Source organism: Carlito syrichta, unplaced genomic scaffold (genome assembly GCF_000164805.1).
Source record: "Carlito syrichta isolate Samal-C Ts95f unplaced genomic scaffold, Tarsius_syrichta-2.0.1 Scaffold316264, whole genome shotgun sequence".
NCBI lineage: Eukaryota > Metazoa > Chordata > Mammalia > Primates > Tarsiidae > Carlito > Carlito syrichta.
Window position 1 is genome coordinate 162563 of NW_007260360.1, and position 21988 is coordinate 184550.

General features: G+C 36.7%; 1 protein-coding gene across 2 annotated transcripts in view; it reads left to right on the forward strand.

Moving 5' to 3' along the window:
- PDE10A (phosphodiesterase 10A) overlaps positions 1–21988 on the forward strand; it is a 261276-nt gene that overhangs the window by 106553 nt on the left and 132735 nt on the right. For both annotated transcript variants that reach the window (XM_021706971.1, XM_008074000.2), the window contains exon 3: positions 9380–9408. In XM_021706971.1, coding sequence (XP_021562646.1) covers positions 9380–9408 — 29 coding nt within the window. The remainder of the gene's footprint in view (positions 1–9379; positions 9409–21988) is intronic.

The following is a 21988-nucleotide window of genomic DNA, read 5'->3' on the forward strand; positions in this document are numbered from 1 at the left end:
ACCACTTTTGCTCAGGGTTTCTGATGGTGAACTTTAAGTTAGTTATACTTGCTCATGAGCATGATGCCATTTAGAAAATAATTAGGCCATACAGAGTTAAAATTATAGCATCAACATAGTTCTAGGTCATTTAGAGATAAGAATTTCTATGATGTAATCTGTGGAAAAAAAGAATAACGTAGTAAGTGGTTGTGTCATGATACTTTTCTTGAACTTTGCTTTTATGGCCTTGATAATTGAAATCCAACTTATATATAATACAATATCTTAGATACTAGAGAAAACTATATCACCTCATGTAAATAGTACTTATTCTAGCTTATATATTCATATTTCTCATGTCTGTAAAATAAGGTATAAGGAAAGTATTTTATAAATTATTATATTTTCTACACAGAAGAACACCTGCAGTCCACACTATGCCTTTTAAAGTCATCACTTATCATTTGTGGAATTGGAAATTTTTATGGACTAACTCTCCCTAGGAAGAGCGTCATTCTGTTTACATAGAATTAAGTACAAAAGATTAGACTGCAACCTTATGTGTCAGAAAATGTGATTACAACAAGTTATTTAAAATCATTAGAGTCTATTGGGGAAAAAAGTGATTGATTTTTCTGGTTTTTTGATATGGCTTGTGAATTTATGTGAATCCCATATTTAATTTGTGACCAAGAATGCCACAAGTATCTAGTTCTGTATACCTTTTGGCCATATAGTGATTTGTAGTTTATTTCACGTGTTCTCATCTAATAACTCTACAAAGCAGAGGTTTACTGGCACAACCCAGTTAAAATAGTACTTTAATTCTTGGTTCTTTCATAAATGCCTGGCTTTTGATATTAAAGGTAAAGAAAGAAAAACTAAGCAATTTGGGAACTGTATTTAATAATAGTTAGACTAAGAGATTTTAAATATCTGGCAAAAATAACAATCCTCTAGCATTTTAGCACTCTGTGTTGCTGACTGAAGAAAAATACGCTATGCAAAAGCATCTTTATCTGTCTTAATCATTACAGAATCATTTTTAGGAATGATTTTATTTTTCAGTAATGAAAAAGAAATATTAGATGTGGTCTTTCATCACCAAGAACTTTGTATTCAGTGTAGAAGTTAGGCCATTTACGTGTATTTAGTTATCAGTGGAAGGCAAAATATAATTCATGTTAAGTAAATGGGGAGGAACAAAACTAAAATTTATTGAGTGCCTGATCTATGTAAGAATTTTATATTCATGTCTCATTTATAAGATTATTTTGAGTCATGTCATTTTATATATATGAGATAGGCAAGTTTGAAAAGGTCAAGAAACCCGTGTACGGTTGGTAAGTGTAACTGAGATTTTAAATAAAGAGAGATCTATTGTGATTCCCAGCCTATCTTCTTTATTTCCATGGTGCTCTGCTTTCCTAACAGGAAAGAAATGTTTAAAAATTCTGAGAAAAGAGAGATCAGTGAGCCTGTTGCTCTTGAGAAGATCTCATGGACAAACTGGAAGTTGAGCTGAGCCTTGAAAGACTTACTATTTGGAATAAAGGAGTCATCATCCATGGCAGGCAGGAATCCAACAGGCAAACTTGCATCTCAGCATCCTTGTTTAGGTTGATCCCACTGCTGAGAGTGCTCTTCCTAGGTAACTGCTTTGTTGACTTTAGCTTACCTTCTCCTTACTGACTACTGTGACCACTCTTGTTAATACTGTGGTCTGCTCCATCATCATCCCCATTCATTGCCTTCTGATCCTCTCATCCTGTTGTACTTCCCCCCCGACACCAAACACTTACTGCTTCTGATGCTGTATAATTTAGTTTCTGTCAAGTTTCTTGACAGTTTCCTGTATTTAGAATAAAGCTCCTGAGGACAAGGATTGTTGTCTATTTTGTTGTTGTTTTCAAGATATTGTAAGCACAAAGAATAGTGGCAGGTAGTTAGTAGATGCTCAGTAAATTTTTGTCTGAAGGTATGAAGATTTTAAGAGTGAGCAAAACATATTTGAGTTTCTAATGAAACCAGTCTTATTGGAGTGGGGAGTTTTGTGTGTTGTAGAGTACAAAACCAGACTGTGAAGACTTGAATCATAAGTAAAGGAATTTGTTTATTATTTGGTAGGAATGAGAGACTTTCTAGAAGACATTATTTTGATGCCCTTTGAATGTTTTTAGTTTCACTTGGTAAAATTGACTTAATAGGAAATCAACTATCTCACATATTCAAAAGTCCCTCAGTAAAGTGGGCTTCAAGTTTGGCTGATTAATTTGCCCAGACATATCTCTAAAGACTCAAATTCTCTCTCTCTCTTTTCTGCCTTCTCTTCATCTCCTCTCACTCTCCCTTTACATCTTTCTACTTCTCTCCCTCTCCTCTTCCCTCTATCTCTATCTCTGTCTCTGTCTCTCTCTATCTCTATCTCTGCCTCTACCTCTACTTCTCTATCTTTCTATGTCTACTTCCCTCTACTTTGTCTCATCTTGCTCTAGCTCTGGCTCTATCTAGCTCTAGCTCTAGTTCTAGCCCTATCTCTATCTCTGTCTCTGTCTCTATCTCTAGCTCTGTCTCATCTTTCTCTATGCCTCTCTCCATCCCTCCCTCCCTCCCTCTCCTCTATCTTGCTTGCTGGGTTACTGTGGATTGCAGGTTGATACCCCTCATGGGTGCAGGTGGCTGCCATCACCAGCTAGAGCCACAGGCTTTCTTATTTGTGATTCTTTCGAAGCCACAAAATTCAATTCCTTTTCTTTAATCTGATTGGGTCAATGGAGACATCTGTTCAGTATCTGGCACAATGTAGACATTTAATAAATATTTCTAGATTAAATTGTTAGGTTTGCATCATTGTGAGAAGACATATGGCTGTCTTTAGACAAGCTCCACAGCTGTGCCAGCATGCCAGAAACAGCTAGGTAGGCTGAATGGGCCACTCCAACTTCCAAGAGATGGTCATATACAAAGTTGATGGCTGGTTTATTAATTTTCATGGTAAATATTTACCTTCCATAATGAGAAGATGGGTGTGCTGCATATAGGAATATTAGAGTACCAGCAAAGTCTAAAATTCAAAACAAGATGAATAGTTTTGAAGGATAGAGGTGCAGTGAGGTCCTTACAGAGATCACAGAGGACTCCATCTCTGCTTAATGTTTGTCCTCTCTTGGTACATAGTACCAATGTGTGGCTTCTTGGGCTTCTTTTCTCATCCTATGGAATGAACACTGGAAGCACAGAACTTAGCCACAGAAGATTTAGTAAGAACGATTTAGTAAGAACGACCCTATGTTAAACCTTAAGGAAGTGACCAATCAATTAAAAAAATATAAATTGTTCAAAACACATTCTCAGGAATTTTGTAACCAGGTAATATGAAAATCACAATTTGGAATTTAGATAGTAAAATGTGGTTTTCAATAATAATTTTAATATAAACATTAAATGATCACCTTTTCTCTTTACTCTGAATTTCTTTAATCAAATCTTTTTATTTTCTTCTTTGCTATTTTACATGTGACACTAGCATGTTTATTGTAGAACTTAGGTGTGGAGTTTTTAACATTGATTTTAGTTTCTCCTGAGCAACAATATTAAAAAAGACCAAGTTTTGAGAAATATTTGTATGTACATAGCCAATGACAAACAAAAGCCACCATATCAAATTTCTGTAGAGCTCATGGCCAAGGAAAAAGAGCATCTTCTATAACACGCTAGTTTATTTTATATTAACCAAGCAAAGTCACATCACCCATAATTTCCTGCTTTACTCTGGTTTCAAGAAAGTATATTTTTCTGAACTCTCATGTCATAGATTTTCAGATATAATTTCCTTTGTTCTCTTTTTACCATTCGCTTTTTATTTTCTATGCTAATTGTTTATGCTTATTTATTTATTTATTTGTATTAAACTGACTTTTTCCCCCCTGGTTATAAATGTAGCAGTGATGTTCATTCTCTTGCTTCTCTGTTCAGGGAACACTAGGATGTCTTGGTTTAACCTGAGAATGTAGAATTTTTGCTCCAGGTCTTGGCTGAACCAATCAATGGGGATCATGAGTGAGTTGTTCTCCTCCTGTACTCAGAATGCAAATTACGACTTGCCTAGGAAAGTGCTGAAACAAGTAGAACAAGGGAGCAGGGATAGGAATTAGCAGGAGGAACAGCAAGTAAAGTTATTTTGATGTGACCACAGTGGGATCCTGTGATCACATGGAATAACTCTGCTGGGCTTCCTGGTAGGACTATTCTACCTGTTCACATGGAATAACAAAAACATGGAACCAACCATGTTGCCCATCGAAGCTGGACTGGATAAAAAAAGTGTGGTACATATACACAATGGAATATTATGCAGCCATAAAGAAGGACCAATATATGGACTTTGCAGCAACCTGGATGGATTTGGAGTCTATCATAATCAGTGATTTATCAGAGAAACAAAGAATAGAGTTCCATATGTTCTCACTCATAAGAGGACCTTGAGCAATTATGATGCTTTAAGAAAGTGATTGGCAGTAATGGGAAATTGTCAGGGGTGGGGGGGCTTGGCAGTTGAGGGAAACTGCCAAGGGAGGGAGTGGCATACCTCATCAACAAGGGCACCTGCATGATCATTGTTTATATACCTAACCCTGAATTGTACCCCACATCTTTATAATAGAAATTAAAAAAAAAAAGAAAGGTGATTTACATTCCTCACAGGTACAAGGATGTATTCTGATATCCATCTGGTAGAAATAGAGAAAAATAGCAATATTTACTCTGTAGTTTATTGTAGTTTGTTGTGATTGTGGAAATCCGGGAATGTACTGTGGAACAAAAGGGAACATCACATAATTTCATCACCCAAGCATACTATTAACATGCACATTTACAGTTATAAATATATATTAACATATATTGTTCACTTCAGACTTATAAGACTATATGGTATGCTGCAGAAAAAATATGTGTTTATATACTTGTAGATTAAATACATGTATGTATGTTTTTTAGCTAACATAGGCTCATACAGTAGTTCTGCTTTTTTCTTATTATTTTTAATTGAACCAAATCATGGACAACTTTTCATGTAAATAAACATAAACATTTGTCATTGTTTTAGCTGCTACATTTTTGGATCATGCTGAATCCACATTTTTTATTGTAAGCCTTTTTCAAATCTTTCTTTTTTAGTAGGAAAATATTAGAAAATAAGAATCAATCAAAATCCTTTCTAATACTTGATTTTTATATGAATCTTTATATTTCCTACAATAATTTGTTAAACTTATTTTGTTTACTCTAATTTTTTTCTTTTTTCTCATGTTTTTCTTTAATGGTGTTTACTTTTGCCTACAGATTTTAAAGATCAAATGGTAAGACAATTTAGTAATTCATTTTTTATTGTAAATCATACGTGTTTTAGTGAAATTCCAGTCCCTTCTCTCTTTCTTGGATCTTTACTTCGAAACTGAACATAAAAAATATTGACTGGGGGTGGTGGCTCAAGCCTGTAATCTCAGTACTTTGGGAGGTTGAGGCGAGAGGATTGCCTGAACCTGCGGGTTCGAGACCAATGTAGGCCACATGGTGAGACCTCCTCTGTACAATAAAAATAAAAAAATAAGCTGGACATGTTAGTGCGTGCCTGTAGTTCCAGGTACTTAGAAGGCTGAGGATTGCCAGAGCCCAGCAGGTCGATGCTGGGGTGACTGTGAGCATGACACTGTACTCCAGCCTGGGCGACAGAGTGGGACTCCAACTCAAAATACACACACACACACACACACGCACACACACACACATATCTATATTACAAGCAACCATAAAACTTTGACCAAATTGACAGCAACATGAAAAATGTCATAGTCAATGTAGATGAAAGCCTTTAAGCTCTTGGTATAAATTTGGATCCATTACTGAAATCCCATTTCATATTAAAGAAGTATCAAAAGTGATACCAAAAGGAAAAGTGCAAATATACCCACATTTATAATGATTTATACAATATTTAAATTTAAGTACTTACCATGAAAAGTATGCTATTAAGTACTTACTAAGAAAGGTGGACTTACTATGAAATTCTCTTAGGGCATTTTTTTTCCCTACTCACTATTCCTGCTGGGGCTTCTAAAAGTTATTAAAATGATGTTTTGATTGAAGATACTTTCTCCTTTTTTAAAAATACAAATTTTCTCTCTAGTAAACATAGTCAATCCTTTTCTGAAATGATTTTCTTTATTTGCTCCCTAGTTTAATCATCCCACTAGAATGCAAGTTCCTTAGGAACATGGACGATGCCTGGCATATAGTGGCTCTTCAGTAGATATTTGTTGAATAAACACATATTTATAGAACCCCTGTGCTGCATAGTGTCCTCTGCTGGGAATCTTTTTGTTGCTAATGTGATGCTCATCAGTGATTCAAAATCTGGTATTTATGACAATTTTCTTCTTTTCCATATTTCCCTACACTTTCATTTCAAAGAGAGCTTCATTGCTGATCTGTAAGGAGTCATGAACTGCCTGAGTGAGAGGGGCGACATATCCTCTGTGGTACTTTGAAAATGGTCTTGGTAGTGGGGTGTAGACAGTGGACTCTTTTAAAATGAGAATTTATATTGTTAAGTTATTTCACTCTGGACTTAGAAGGTGGCAGAAGAAGTCAAATCCTTGTCCAAAGTAATATAGCCGGTGACTGCAAGTCTGGGGTTCAAATCACAACCTGTGCTCTAACCCGCTGGCCCCACGTGTATTCCTGAAATGCAACTCAATCTAAAAGAGAAATTAAAGGTACTGTAGTCAACATGCTTACAATTTTGCTGGGCAATAGAACTAAATGAAAATTCCAACTGTAAGACATAGGAAACAGGGTTCCCTTATACACACAGATTTCACTTGTGTTCACTAATTTCCTCAGTTAGCTAGACTATATATCCTCTAAATGTAATAGACTTGACATTCATTTAACAAAAGTTGACTGCTAAGTTGGAGGAGGAGATAGAGAATGCATTTCTAAATAGAGAATGCATTTCTAAATTAGCTCAAAGTTTGAAAATCCAGAAATCAGTTATATGAAATATTTTTCTTTCAAATACTTTAAATTGCCCACAAAGCCAAAAAACAAAAAAACAAAAAAACAAAAGCAGTTGTTTTCTAAATACAGTAAGCTGTCTTATGCACATTCAAGGTTGAGAAGTATTAAGCAAGATTAATGGAACAAGCCAAAGGAACATTTATTTACAGATGTCTGGGCATTCGAACTGTTCTTCACTTGCACTGACTTTCAGATCTGTAGTGGTGATTAGTGTGTGTGTAGGAGTGGGAGGGCAGAAAATTCCCAAGTGTCACAGCCTGATTACCTCCATGCAGTCTTAGTATTAAACCCATTCACACCCTGCTGCTTTTCATTGTATGCTTTTAATTCAATTGACTTTTTCAAACTTACTCATTGAATGTCCTAGATAAAAACTTTAAAAGTTGAAAGAATATAAATCTCTACAACTTTAGGATCTGTTAATTTGTTACAGTAATTAAACTGAATTGTCTCCTTCAGAGAGGCTTAGGAAAGAGTAAGACATTAGAAGTTGAGGAATAAATGTTCCTACAATGGGACTTGGACATAAAAGATAAAATGATTTTCCTATAACTTTGTTTTATATATATGTGTGTGTATATATATGTGTGTGTGTGTGTGTGTGTGTGTGTGTGTGTGTGTGTGTGTGTATACACACACATTTGTTACATTCTTAGTGAAGTCAGATGCAATACCCTAACTGTTATGCAACAATTTTATTATATAAGTATGTATTAATACAGTAATATAAAATATAAGTGCTGTCTATTGAACACCTAGTATCTGATAGCACTGAGCTTGGTAGTTTTTAAAAGGTCCCCAAGTAAAGTCAGTGTTCAGCCTGTGTTGGAATCAGTTTACTTTAGGTTCTGGAGCATTTCAGGGGCACAATAGATGTAATATTTTTCCAAGACAAACTGCATGAGTGAGAGAGAGAGAACAAGTGTTTGTGTGTGTGTGTGTGTGTGTGTGTATGCAGACATCCATACTGGTCCCCAAGTGTGTGTGTGTGTGTGTGTGTGTGTGTGTGTGTGTGTGTGTGTGTGTGTGTGTGTGTGTGTGCAGGCAGACATCCATACTGGGCTCCTACTGGATTCAGGGACCAGTTTGGAAGCTACTGGTTGACAAGGGATTTGGGACTAAACTGGATGTCATCTGATGAAATGGGTGGTCAGTAGTTTGTCTGAGAAAGATTCCAGAAAAGAGGAAACCTCTGGACAGGGTGGTTTGATGAATATGGATATTGAAGGAGAGGGAGAATCACAACCTTGTCTGAACCTGTGGGGCAGAGATATGGGTGTACTTTTGGCTATGTTAAGCTAAGTTAGGCTGTGATTTGGAGTGACACAGAATACATGCAATTTGGGGCATGTTTTAAGTGTGTACTGATGGTGACAGGCAGGGTTTGATTGCTAAAGAAGATACAGGGCCCCAAGTGACAATGCTTGCAGAACAGTTTATTGCAGGAAAAAGATACACTGCAGCATCAGCATTCGAGTTCATACTATCTCCCTCAAGAGGCCTGGAGAGACCAGGTGCCAATAGTGCTTCATGTCAGGGCCACACAGTTGCTCTTTCTTTCAGGTCAGAACCAGCGACCTGTGTGTGTGACATTCAGAACCAGTGGACCCAAGGGGATCTCTGCCAGCTTGTTTTTAATACTCTGTAGGTCAACAGGCTTTGTATGGCATGCAGCCAGGCCCGGTGGAAGAGCCCTCCAGGGGATCCCAGCTTGACCTGGGCAAACCATCAGTCTTACTTCACCAGTGAACAATGCCAACAAGCTGGTATAAATAACTCCCCATCTCCTTGGAACCATGGAGCAAAGCGCTATTCATGGGTGTGTTTCATGCCTCGACTGGGGTGCCATGCAGGTACATTTCTCATTTCAGCAAAACAGCTCAGGTCAACTCTAGGTCTGCTGGAATTAATCCTCATAGCATAAGTACTAATGATTGTTTGAGATATTTATGTGGGATGTATCCTGTAGAATGCTGCTAGTGTTACAAACCCCATTTTAGTTGTGTGTAGTTGAATATTCCATAATGTTGCCATATTTGCAGGCACACTTATTTTAGAACTTCTGAAAAGGTAATCTGGAAGAGGGTTGTTGTGATGGTGGTATTTCATTTTGCCTCTGAAATTAATGTATACTTCTAACTAAATTTATTATGTTAAACTTTTACTTTGCAGTTAAAAAAAAATCAAATTCTTAGATTTTGTAAGAGGAAGCATTACAAAAGACCTTTCAAGTTTATTGAGCATGAATGATGTGTCTTGCATTTTAGAACCTACTCAGAGCCTCTAATTGTGTTTCTCCTTCCTTTTTCATTCCTAGATGAATCGGCTCCTAAGGAAGTCAGCAGGGTAAGTAATATGAATACGATTCCTGCTATCACAATATTGGAAATGAGAAATCGTCTTGAACACTTTCTCAGTGCTCTAACAAGTTAAAGTATTTGAAAAATGACAATGACCGAGTGCCCTTCCCGAAAGATCACTCATTATTGTGGAATAAAGTCTGTAGGGAGGTTGCAAAGGGAAGGCCCCAAGCTGGGGTACAGAACTGATGAGTTGTGTTTGGCCTGCACGTGCTTATGGGGTTTTCTGAATCAGTTGCTAACATTTAGATATTGAGAGATTTCTCTTAAAAAGCCAGAAGATAAGGTAATGCAACCAGTATTCGCACATGGCAGCGATCTGCTAAGGGCAAGTAGCAGAAGCCACCCTGAGATACCTCCATGCTCTCCAGTGGTCGCAGTCCCCCATTTAGGAGGCTTCACTCATGTACATTACCTGTCCAGTCCCTGCTTTTGATTTAATTCACCTTTTTTGCGGGGACAAGAAAAGATGACAACTCCTATATTAATGGCATAGCATTGCTCAGGACTTTTAGAAATATTAAATGTACTATTGTCATGGCCTGGAGAAATATTTAGTGTTAACTTTAAGAGACTTAGCAAACATAAAAACTTATGGGGAATGAGTATTGAAGGTATTTAGCATACTATACTATGTTTTATACTGTAAATATTGAGTACATTTGTACAAATATCTTAGCTGTTTTTTTGTATACAATGCAAAACCTTAAGTGTGGATTAAATAATGAAAATAATCGATTTGAATTGCATTTGGTATAAGCTTATATTAATTTATTGATAGTAGGTCAGTGTTTATTATAAAATATAAACTTTAGAACTGTTAACAGAATCACATATACAGATATGTTCCTTCATTTTTGATCATCTGAAGACAAAAATTTCTAAAACAACCAGGGCTAGGAGCCAGAGGACTGGGCAGTACTTCCTCTGTTCATAGCAACCTAACAGACTCTTTTTTTTTTAAGATTGGAAAATATAGTTTATTTAAAAGGTAAAAGAGAGAGGGGGGAGAGAGAGAGAGATAGAGAGAGAGAAGGAGAAAGAGAGAGAGAAAGAAAGAGAGAGAGAGAGATTGATTCACCTTCCCAAGTTCGGGGAGGTGGGGGATGCAAAGCTTAGGAAATATGGCAATGGTCATAGCTCAGAGAGCCCATAGACACACCAGAGTTTTAGTAAAGCAGTGGCCCTAACACACTTATAAGGTTTGTATTAGTGTGAAGTTCTTACTGGGTGTTTTCACTGTGAATTTTACATTTCTAGTTTCCAGTTAGAGAGTTTCTAGGTCCAGATGGTCCCCCAATACATCAAAATGTAGATAGTCAGCCTAGAATTTTGGCAGCTGTTAGTAGCAGCAGAAAATGTTAAAAAGTGATGTTTGAGGATAAGAAGGGGTTTCTGAAAAGTGAACTTTGGCAGAGTCATAAAACATTGGGGTGTTTATAATGGCATAGCTGCTATCTCAGAGATGCCCTATGTCAGGCAGTGGTCCTGGCAATACCACATACTATCTTTAAGGCCATTAGAAAGAATGACAAAACTTTACATAGTGATTTTTCTTTGCTATTATAAAATATTTTGAAAAAGTCTCTTACATTATGCCAAATTTTTGGAAAGTACATTTGTAATCGAAAAATGCTAAATGCATGAGCTAATGACCTATCAGTTGCCAGAATCTCCTAAAGTTTTTAAAAAATATCCTGTATCTTGATCAATGCTTATTTTACTAATACTCAAAATTTGCTTTATGAAATAGTATGCCACTGCTTTCAATTAAGATTCAGATTTAGAAATATCTAAATTGCCACTTTTTGATCGATGGTGACAGGCATGAACATATCCCTGTCAAAAAGCATGTTCCTTGGTAAGACAGACTGTTCTACTCCAGGGCAGTTTCAATTCTTGTGAAGTACTTTCTTACTTAGAGCCAAGCAGCTCCCCTAACCTGCCAACTGTTAGGGTCTGTTTTGCCCTTTGTAATAACTCAAAAACTGAACATTCTTTTCCAGAGACAAACTCTTTGAGTACAAGGAAGGTGCTCTTTTCTAACAAAACATGTGATTTTTAAAACTTTATCCTCTATGTGTCTGCTTAGGATTTCAGGTGACATTCTGTAGACAAACTACATGCTATTAATATATTTTTAAAATGTTGCAACCATAACGTAACACTCAGACCAATTGGGGCTTGACCCTGGTAAAATGAGCTGGAACAGATACCTGTCTTGGTTTGAAAACTATGTATCTGTTGATACAGTTTTAAGAGACAATTTGATTTTTAAAGAAACTATAGTGCATTTCTGGTTATTGAGCTTTTAGTAAACTATTTTTTTCATGAAGTCAGTCAGATCTGTTAAGTCTTATGTCTCTTCCACTCTCCCTTTCCCCATTTTCCTTTTCTTCCTCTCTTTCTCATCTTCTTTCCTGTAATTCAGCTGATGAATATTTATTGAGCATTTATGTGTCTGACATGATTCTAAGGTACTGGGGATGTAGGAGTGACCAAAATAGACAGTATTCAGGTTCTCATAGTGTGGAAGGGAGTGGTTGAAACAGTTCAGAAAAAAATGTACATATATATATATCAGCAGTGATAAATGCTATGGCAAACACATAGAAGAATAAAGCAGAATAAGGCCTAGAGAGTGGATGTGGATTGGGTGGACTTACTGTCTTACTGTGCATATGTAGTTCAGGATTCAGGAACAGGAATCTGAAGGGAATAAGAATTGGGAAGAGGATATGGCAGCCACAGAGGCCCCTGATGTAGGTTAGTGTGACTAGAGCAGAGTAAGGGAAGACTGATAAGAAATGAGGTTGGACTAGAATGGGAGGATTTAGACCTTTTTCTAGTCACTGAATCAAGGTATTCACCAAACAGGAAGACCCAGCAGTAGTCTAGGAGTTGGATGGGAGATGGCAGTATCTAAGATTAGGGTTGTAATGGGGACATGTAAACAGAGGTTGGGTGTGTTAGGAAGGAAGAGCTGATGGGCTTTGCCTATGGGTTGTATAAGGTATGTGAGAAGACTTCCAACTTTTTAGTTTGAGCTCTTGGTAAAGTTTCTCTTTCCTGTTATAGGGAAGACTACAGGAGAAATGGGCTTGAGTGAAGCTGGGAAATGGGTCAAATTCAGTTATCAGTTATGAAATTGGAGATATTGAGAAAGCAAGTTACAAGGAAGCAAGTTCATAGGTAGACATATGTTTTGGGGAGTTTGTAGTGTATAAATGGTATTTAAAGCCATGGGGATAAATGACATAGGGATCTTGCCTTGGGAGAGAAGAATAAAGATCTGAGCACTAAATTGTAAACACTCCAATTGCTGAGTGGTGGAGAAGATGTGGAAAAGTCAGTAAAGGAGATGGAGACATCAGTGAAGTAGGAGGACATCAGAAATCTCTTTGTCAGCAGATTTTGTTTTAAAATGTTAACTGTAGGACTGCATATTCATTTCAGCATTTTTTTTGACCCTCATCTTGACCTATCGAGATGAGTCTCAGTGAAAGAAGTTCGGCGCCAGTAATGACTTCACACCCGGCCAGGACCAAGAGATTTATTAAAAGGGGCTGTTACAGAGGGGATCTGTAATGGGAAAAAAGGAAAAGAGAGAGAGAAAGAGAGAGTAAGAGAGAGAGAGAGAGAAAGTGGGAGAGAGGTGGGGAGAGAGCTGCAGAGAGGGAGAGAGCGACAGAAAGAGAGAGAGAAAGAGAGACCGAGAGAGAGAGTTGCGGGGAGACGGCTGTATTTATCAGCCTGACAGGGACTGGAAGGGACCGTGCTATGTTCCTATTGGAGGAGCTGCATGGGAGTGGGGTGGGGCCAACGCCGTGTTATAGTCCTATTGGACGCATAGCAAAGCTGGCTACGGATTGGAGGCTTGCAGGTTTGAAATTGGCACGTGGGAAGGTTTGAAATTCGCATGCGCGGGGAATTGTGCTCACAGAAGCCAGGACCTAGGGCCTTTGTTGTCTGGTGTGTCGGCGCCATTTTGGGAGGTGCCCCTCTGGTTGCTTTCTGCACCCTTCACTCAGTCTTCTGTCATCTAACATATTATTTATTTCTCCCTGCTTTGAAACCACACTTTTGGGTCATTTTTCTAAGTTTTTTCCTATGTCCTCTCTTTAATAATATGTCATCTAGGACAGTGCTAAGTGTGGAAATGTCACCCATGAGAAAAATATGAGACTGTGTCAGATGCTTTGTTGAAACCAGCATATCTTAACCGGTCTGAAAAAATCAGACATTGCCATTTAATCAACAAGTACTAGTTGAGTCCCACTCTTCTAGGCTGGTGGGATACACTGAGGAAGAAAGCAGAAAAAATTTCTGCCCTCACAGCTTTTACACAGTGTGGGAACAGAGTCAATAAGCAAAATAAACAATATCACATACACCGTGTTGAGTGATAATGAGTGCTGTGGAGACAAAGTGACAGACCAAGTAGGTGATGTTGCCTGGGTGTGGTGAGTGTGTGGCCAGGAAATGACATCTCTGGGACATATTTGAAGAAAGACCTAAAGGAGGTGAAGGAGTGAACCATGCTGAGGCCTGGGGAAGAGCTTTCCCATAGGCACAAAGGTCCTGAGACAGGAGTCTGCTGGGTATATCCAAGGCTTGCAAGGTGGCCAGCCTAGCTAGATCTGAAAGAGGGAAGGAAAGAGTCTTTGTCAGAAGGGGAGGTGGGTGAAAGATCTGATGGATACCATGTCAGCCATATCTTAATTTGTCATTTATTTCCATCTATTCAACACTATTAATCTTTTAAAAAATTAATTTATTATAAAGATGTGGGGTACAATTCAGGGTTAGGTATACAAACATTGATCATGCAAGTACCCTTGTTGATGAGGTATGCCCCTCCCTCCCCTAGCAGTTTCCCCCAACTGCCAGTCCCACCCCCCCTTCCCCTGACAGTTTTATGCTACTGCCAATCTCTTTCTTATAGCATTATAATTGTTCACAGTCACCTTATGAATGAGAACATATGGAACTCAGTTCTTTGTTTCTGTGATAAATCACTGAGTATGATTGACTTCAGATCCATCCGATTTGCTGCAAAGTCTATATATTTGCCCTTTTTTTGGCTGCACAATATTCCATTGTGTATATATACCATGTTTTTTTTTTCCAGTCCAGCTTCGATGGGCAACACTGTATTAATCTTTATTGTTGCTGTTACTGTTGTTAATGTAGTTCCAGCTCATAAGTAAAAAAGATTTCTGACAAGAACAGGGTGATAAAATATTATAATAAGAAGAGCATTTGTGTGGTGGTTTGCTAGAATATGCCAAATGCTTGCCAGATCTAGAAATTTTCAGGACAGTCTTTGCCCCTCAAAATACTGTAGATATGTTTCATTGTACTCTTTTATTTTTTATTTTTTTGAGTTGGGGTCTCACTCTGTCCCCCATACTGGAGTGCAGTGGCTGCTCCCGGCCACCGCAGCCTCGACCTGCTGGGCTCCAGCGATCCTTCTGCCTCAGCCTTCCAAGTAGCTGGAATTACAGGCACACATTACCATACCTGGCTAATTTTTTTTGTATTTATCATAGAGATGAGGTCTCATCAAGTTGCCCAGGTGGGTCTCGAACCCTCAGGCTCAGGCAATCCACTCACCTCAGCCTCCCAAGGCACAGGATTACAGGCTGAGCCACCAAGCCTGGCTTTATTATACTCTTGTATCTAATAGTGTGAAAGAGAAATCTGAGACCATTTTTGATTTCTTTGTTAGTAAGTATTGCTTTTTAAATTTCCAAATATTTATAAAAGTCTATCATTTGCTCTTGGAATTCATTATTCTTACTAGGTTATATGTAAACATTTTAACTTTTATAGATTTAACCTGTTATGTCGTGAACTTTCTCAATCATTTGAAGTCTTTTTAATATTTTAGTACAGATAGGATTCTATCTGTTTCTTGGTACATCGGTTCTTTCTTGTTTTTTTTTTTTCTCTTCAAGATCCCCAAATATTCATGTCATTAATCGTTTCCAGTTCTCTTAATATGCCTTCTAGAGCCATCAGATTTACTCTCTACATCATTGACTTGAACTTCTCAACATAATTCTCTTTTGTACTCTTCTGGTTCTATTTAGATTCACAATGGCTCTTTTAAATTGAATTACTTCTGTATTTTGGGTGCTTTCTCTTCATTTCAATCTGTCTTATGATCTTATTGTTAATTCATCTTTAATTTTCTTAAGAGTATGAGGCAGATGCTTTTCTAAAATTTATTTGGCATATATTCTTCCTCCCACGATATTCAGATTTAGCTTTTGTCCTGTGTATACTAGTGTAATATCAATGCTCTGGGTATTTTCAGTGTGTGTGTGTGTGTGTGTGTGTGTGTGTGTGTGTGTGTGTGTGTGTTTCCTTTTAAAAATTTTGTTATGTGTGTTGAGGGGTCATTTGTTGATTTCTCTTTCTTGCATTTCTAAAAATTCATGATTGACGTTAGATCTGCTATTCATAGGCAGGTTTTCCTAATCTCTGTGTACTATGCATGTAAATATCCTTAGAATGTTTGAGGTCCAGATAATGAGGTTCAGTGACTCCAATTCAGTCTGGAGTGGCTGAGTGAAATCTGAGGGAACCGGCGTCATGGGCATTCCCACAGGGGGAGTTGGTCTCTGATTTTTCTCTAGGTTAATTGAAACAAATTGTTGCACTGGAACCCAGATTTCATGAAGCTGTCTTCACTTTAACTTGGCCTGGTAAACAGAATGACTGTATCTATTCTATTTAGTTTTTCTGTATGCCAAATTTTAAAAGAAATGCTCAATTCTGTTTGTGAATCATGAAGTTTCTCTGGATTTCGATTCCGTGTTTCTAAACACAGAGCCCTGTTGCAGACATAGCATGAATTCATATCCAACTCTCAGCATATTAAGTGGGATCCTATGTCATTGTTTTTCCCAGAATATTATTTAGTATGTACGACAGTGTCAATTTTGGGGCGAAGAAGGAATTTTAAGTAAGCTCTTAATGACTCTTTTTAATTTGGCTTTGTTAGTATTATGTCCCACAATGTAGTCTTGAAATGTATGGCATGTAGCAGCCATTTCACCTAGTTTATCACTAATTCAGCTTTCTCCTTGTTTTAAATTTTCTTTGTTTACTTAGTAAAGTAAAGAAGGAAACTGTCATAAGATGACAACTTTAAAATATTTATTTTTCCTGGGGTAGCCAGTCTTTTCTCCATATTTATAAAATGTTACTGATTTTAAGACATTTCTGAATTATCTATTTAATACCCATGACCATATATTCTACAGATTAATTTTATATTATGTAATAATCAGTACTGATGTGGGAAGAGGTGTTATCAGGAGGACAAGAAGGTTTCAATTCAGGAAAAGGGGTAAAAAGAAAATAGTTCTTTTCAGAGGAGTTTGAGAATAGGAGAGTTTAGTGAATGACAGTAGCTCCAGGACACAATAGAGGAATTGATCATGGGAGGGAAGAGGGGAGGTGGGCCCACTTGGTGAATGTGTGGAGCAGCATGGGTTGGGTCATGTGCGGGTGTCTTTTTCATAGAATGAGGTGAGTTTCTCTGAGTATAATTGACATGATGAGCTGCATCATGTGACTTCAAATACAACTTCAGCAATGTCTGATAAGTTATGATCATAATTATACTCTATGACTAATCATAATTATTGAATATAGTATTTGAAATTTCCAGAATTTCTGTAGGAATCTGAGAAATAACCTGCTGTCAATTACCTTTAATGAATGAATGACTTTGAAATTAAGAGCACCTGAGCCTTGGGGAAATCATTACACCACTGACCAGATTATTTTGCAAACATATACTTTTTTTGTGAGTAAAATTTTCTCAAAGCAGATTGCACTAATCATAGAGAAAAGCACTCCCAATATGTAGTTCTGAATGCCACCATATCATTAGTGATTATTTATGTCATTTTATTTTTTCCTGTTAACTATGAGCTTTCTTTGCTGATTGAGTATACTGGTTTTCTTTGCCTGGTCATGTAGGCTTGATGCAATTTCTTTACATAGTAAGGGCTCTAGATTTCTCTCTTCACTTGATCATTGATCCTAACCATGTCACCTTCATTTTTAATTGTAGCTGCCTCTTTTTATGAGAAGACTGAGGCTGTCTGATAAGACTTCCTTTTGGTTTGTTATTCTTTTTTTTTTGTTGTTATATCAAAATTTTCATCTTCTCTCTTCTTATTTATGTATTTGAGGTTATCACATTGTAATTTACCTTTTGAATGCTACTTCCAGCATCTCTGCTTTGATCCTAGTTGTGCCAATTTTGTCTGGAGCTACTTATATTCAGTTAAAAATCATTTATACTTGAATTTTTATAGCAACAGAATAGTGTTTCTGAAATTTATTAAAACCACCTTAATCCAGTCAATAATATCAGTTGGAAAGATTTCCTTTTAGTCTCTTCTTCACATGCATATTTTTGCATGGTAATGATTACAAGACATATACTATTTTGATTTCTGCTTTGCATTATGCTATAAAATTTCTGTGATTTTATGCAGTCCAATATCTTTAATCACTAAAACTATTCAACTGCTTTTCTATGTGATAATCTTCTACTTTTTCATTCTATTGTTAGAGTTTTAATGTATGAAGCAGTTTTATTCTTGTGAAATATTTCCTAAGGAAAAATACGAGCATCTGAGGTTAGTAGGTCAAAGGACTAATTTATGGCATTTAATACATATTACTAAGTTGTTTATCAAATTACTGTTCTAGTTGAAGCTTTCACTTTTAGGACCATTAAAATATCAATTATATATCTTCTCATGTGTAAATGGTTTGATATGATTTTAATGTTTTCATTTAAAGGAAATAAACTTCCATATTTTAAAAAATTTTTATATTTAAGATGTGGGGTACAATTCAGGGTTAGATATACAAATGGTCATTGTACAGGTAAAATTTGGGCCTCACTTTGGGTCCCCACTTCAACTGGTTTGAGATCAGGTACACTTATTGAGGGAGTGTGCTCCCCCACCCCGGCAGTTTCCCACTACTGCCAATCCCTCTCTTATAGTATTATGGTAATAGTTCAGGGTCCTCTTATGAGTGAGAACATGTCATATTCAGTTCTTTGTTTCTGTGATAGATCACTGAGTATTATAGACTCTATGTCCATCCAAGTTGCTGTGAAATTCATAATTTTGTCCTTCTTTATGGCTGCATAATAGTCCATCATGTATGTGTACCACATTTTTTTAACTAGTCCACTTTTGATGGGCAGCATGGTTGGTTCCATGTTTTTGCCATTGTGAATAATGCTGCAGTAAACATGCATGTGCAGGTGTCTTTTTCATAGAATGAGGTGAGTTTCTCTGTGTATAATTTCCATATGTTAACAACTATATTTTTTATGTATGTGAATGTAGCTCTATATCTTCTATGTGTGATATATTTAAAAGTGCTGGTGTGGTATTGTGTAAATGACACTTAGATTTTAATTCCTGCTTTGTCACTCTTTATCTGAATGGGATAAATGAAAAAAATGACTTTATAAAAACCTCAGTTGTAAAATGGGGAGAAAGTACACCAAACCTAAGAGAGGTAGCCAAACTAGGATAAAATTTATGTTCTTACATTTAATTATTAGAAAACCAAAAGCAAAGGGGATAAATTAGTAAAATATGAGAAGAAATCAATGGACCAAAATTCAAAATATTGACTTGATTAGTAATGCAAAAGTTATTTTTTAAAATAAATTGATAGAATAGATTGTCTTTGGCAATCAATTCAATAAATATGAAGATAAAGTGACCAGTTATGAGAAAGGGAATGTAAATATGGACAATAGGGAGATTATTAATAATAGAGACTACTATATACCAACTTGTATTAAATACCACTTTGTAAATTTAGATAAAATGGCCAGTTTTGAGGAAATTTTACATTTCAAAGGTGATTGAAGAAGAGTTAGGAAACCTGAATATACTGTTAATCAATGAAGTAACTAAAGAATTAGTAAAATACTGCCAAAAATGATATGATGTCCAAAAGCTTTTACTGGATAACACCACCAAACCTTTAAGAGGAGAAAAATCCTACATTATATAAAGTCTGTATTTTAAAAGTTAGGAAAAGAACACATTTCAGAAGGTAATATTATTTCTACACAAAAATTAGAGCAATGTACAAGATAGAAAAAGCATTGGTGGAGGGCTGTTCACAATCAGGTGATCAGTTTTGGTTGTGCTAATTTAGAAATGTCTAATAGATATCCAAATAAAGATGTTAAGTATCAATTTAGATATATAAGTATTGAGTTTATGTGCATGGTCTGAGTTAGATAAAAATTATAGATCATTGGTAATATGGATGATTTAAGAACCAACCACATATTGTTGGTGAGCCTGAGTGAGATCACTTGAGGAGTGAGTGTGGAGCGGCCCTGGGACATGACATCCAGAAGTCTGAGTTAGGAGAAAGAATTAGCAAAGACTGGAAACAAGAGGCAAGAGGAGAACCCAAGGGCATGTGTGTCCTGGAGTTGTGAAGAAATGATTTTAAATAAAGTAGAGGAATCAACTCTGTCAAATGCTGCGAGTATTTCAGGGGAAAGGAAGATAGAGAGCTGACCTTTGGATGTGGCAATGTGGAGATCTCTGGTGACCTCAATAAGAGCTATTTCATTGGCACAATTAGTGAGAGTGAGATAAGATAAATTCTAGGCAAAAAATAGAAAAAATTGTTTGATGGAATTTTGTCTTAAAAAGAAGGAGTGATATGGGGTGATAAACATATAGAAAGGATGTTAAGAGATATTTATTTTTAATTTCTTCTCTTTTTAAAAGTGAGATGAGTGACAGCATGTTTGTATATTTTTGGAAATGAACCAGTAAAGAGAAAAAATGTGATGCTATAGGACAGAGAGGGAAACATGGCTGAAAAACAGTCCTTAAGTGCTGAGAGGGGCCATATCAACCTCCCAAAACCTCCCCACTAGAAGCTTTCCTTTTCTCTCATAATTAATTACCATTTACTCACTTTCGATTTCTTTTATTACTATTCAGTAAATGAAGATGATCATACAGATGGGTGGATCAGGGTAGACACATGTTAAAATTATCTGGAGTAATTTCTCGTATTATCTATGACTGTGGTTTGGATACAGTTTGGCCCTGCCAAGTTTCATGTTGAAATTTGATCCCCAGTATTGGAGGTAGGGCCTAGTGGGAGGTGTCTGGGTCATGGGAGTGGATCCCTCAGAAATTACTTGGTGCCATTCTTGTGGGTATGAGAGTGAGTTTTCACTCTTAGTTCTCATGAGAACTAGTTGTTAAAAGAGTCTGGCACCTTCTTCCCCTCTCTCTTGCTTCCTCTCTTGCCATGTGTTCTCTGCACAAACTTGCTTCCCTTCCCCTAATGCCATGAGTGGAAGCAGCCTGAGGGCCTTCCTAGTTGTAGATGCTGGAGCCATTTTTCTTATACAGCTGGCAGAACCGTGACCCAAGTAAATTCCTTTTTTCCCCTTTAATAACCCAGTGTCAGGTATTTATTTATAGCAACACAAATGGACTTAAAACACCTATGCCCTGATTTTCAAAGGGCTAAAGTGATGTGATCCAAAGGTAGAGTGAGACAATGGGGGGGAAGTGAATAGAAAGCATGTCTCTTTAAATGTCCCCCAATAAAATTTTCTTTAAATCAGGTTTTGGTTAAGAAGGCTTCAGACAATTCAAGATGATACTTATAAACAACTGCCTGGTAGGCACGTAGACATCCTATCCTGTTGATTATCAATATGTCTGTAAGATTTAGAAGCCAGAGGGGCACCAGTTAATATATGTAGTATCCCAGTCAGGAAAAGTGAAATTCTGACATTTTAAATTTTGAGAGTCAAAGAGCAAAACAAGAATTTATTGGAAAATAATTGAATTTTAGTGCAGAAGACCCCTACAGGGTGCCTCCAAACAAAGTCTCCTTATTACACAAGTTGAAATATTTTCAGGCAGTCAAATTTGTATTTTGTGAAAACCCAAAAGAGAAATTCTTAACATAAATTAATAAAACAACATAGTTGGTTGTTTTAGCCTAAATTTTGTTTCAGAGACCTTCAGTAGTAGGTAGTTAGTAACTGTAGACAAAGGAACCTCAGAAACCTAAGCAGGGCATCAATCAGTTCTAAGTATGCTGGCTTCCTAGGTGAATTAGTTACAAAACATTTCTCTACATAACTGAATACATCATTTTGCTATTTGAAAATAGTTTATACTGGTCATCTCAACACTGGAAGATGTCTGCTAAAGATAGTGATTCTTGTTTGGATTTAAGGCAAAGCCCATAACTGTATAATAGATTACAGACATGGATCTGTCTATTAAAGTGTGTTCTTGATGCCATCCTAATAAAGTGATGTTGATAGTCTATAGAAGATACATATGTTATTATCACTGTGTAACCAAGGGGTCATTTCATCTAAAAACAGTATCAAACAATTATGATAAAAATTTAAAGTATAAACTAAGCACATTTCTCTTTCCAAATATTTAAATTTCTACCTGTTTTGGTACACCATTCTTGGCAACCACAAATCTATGGTTAATCTT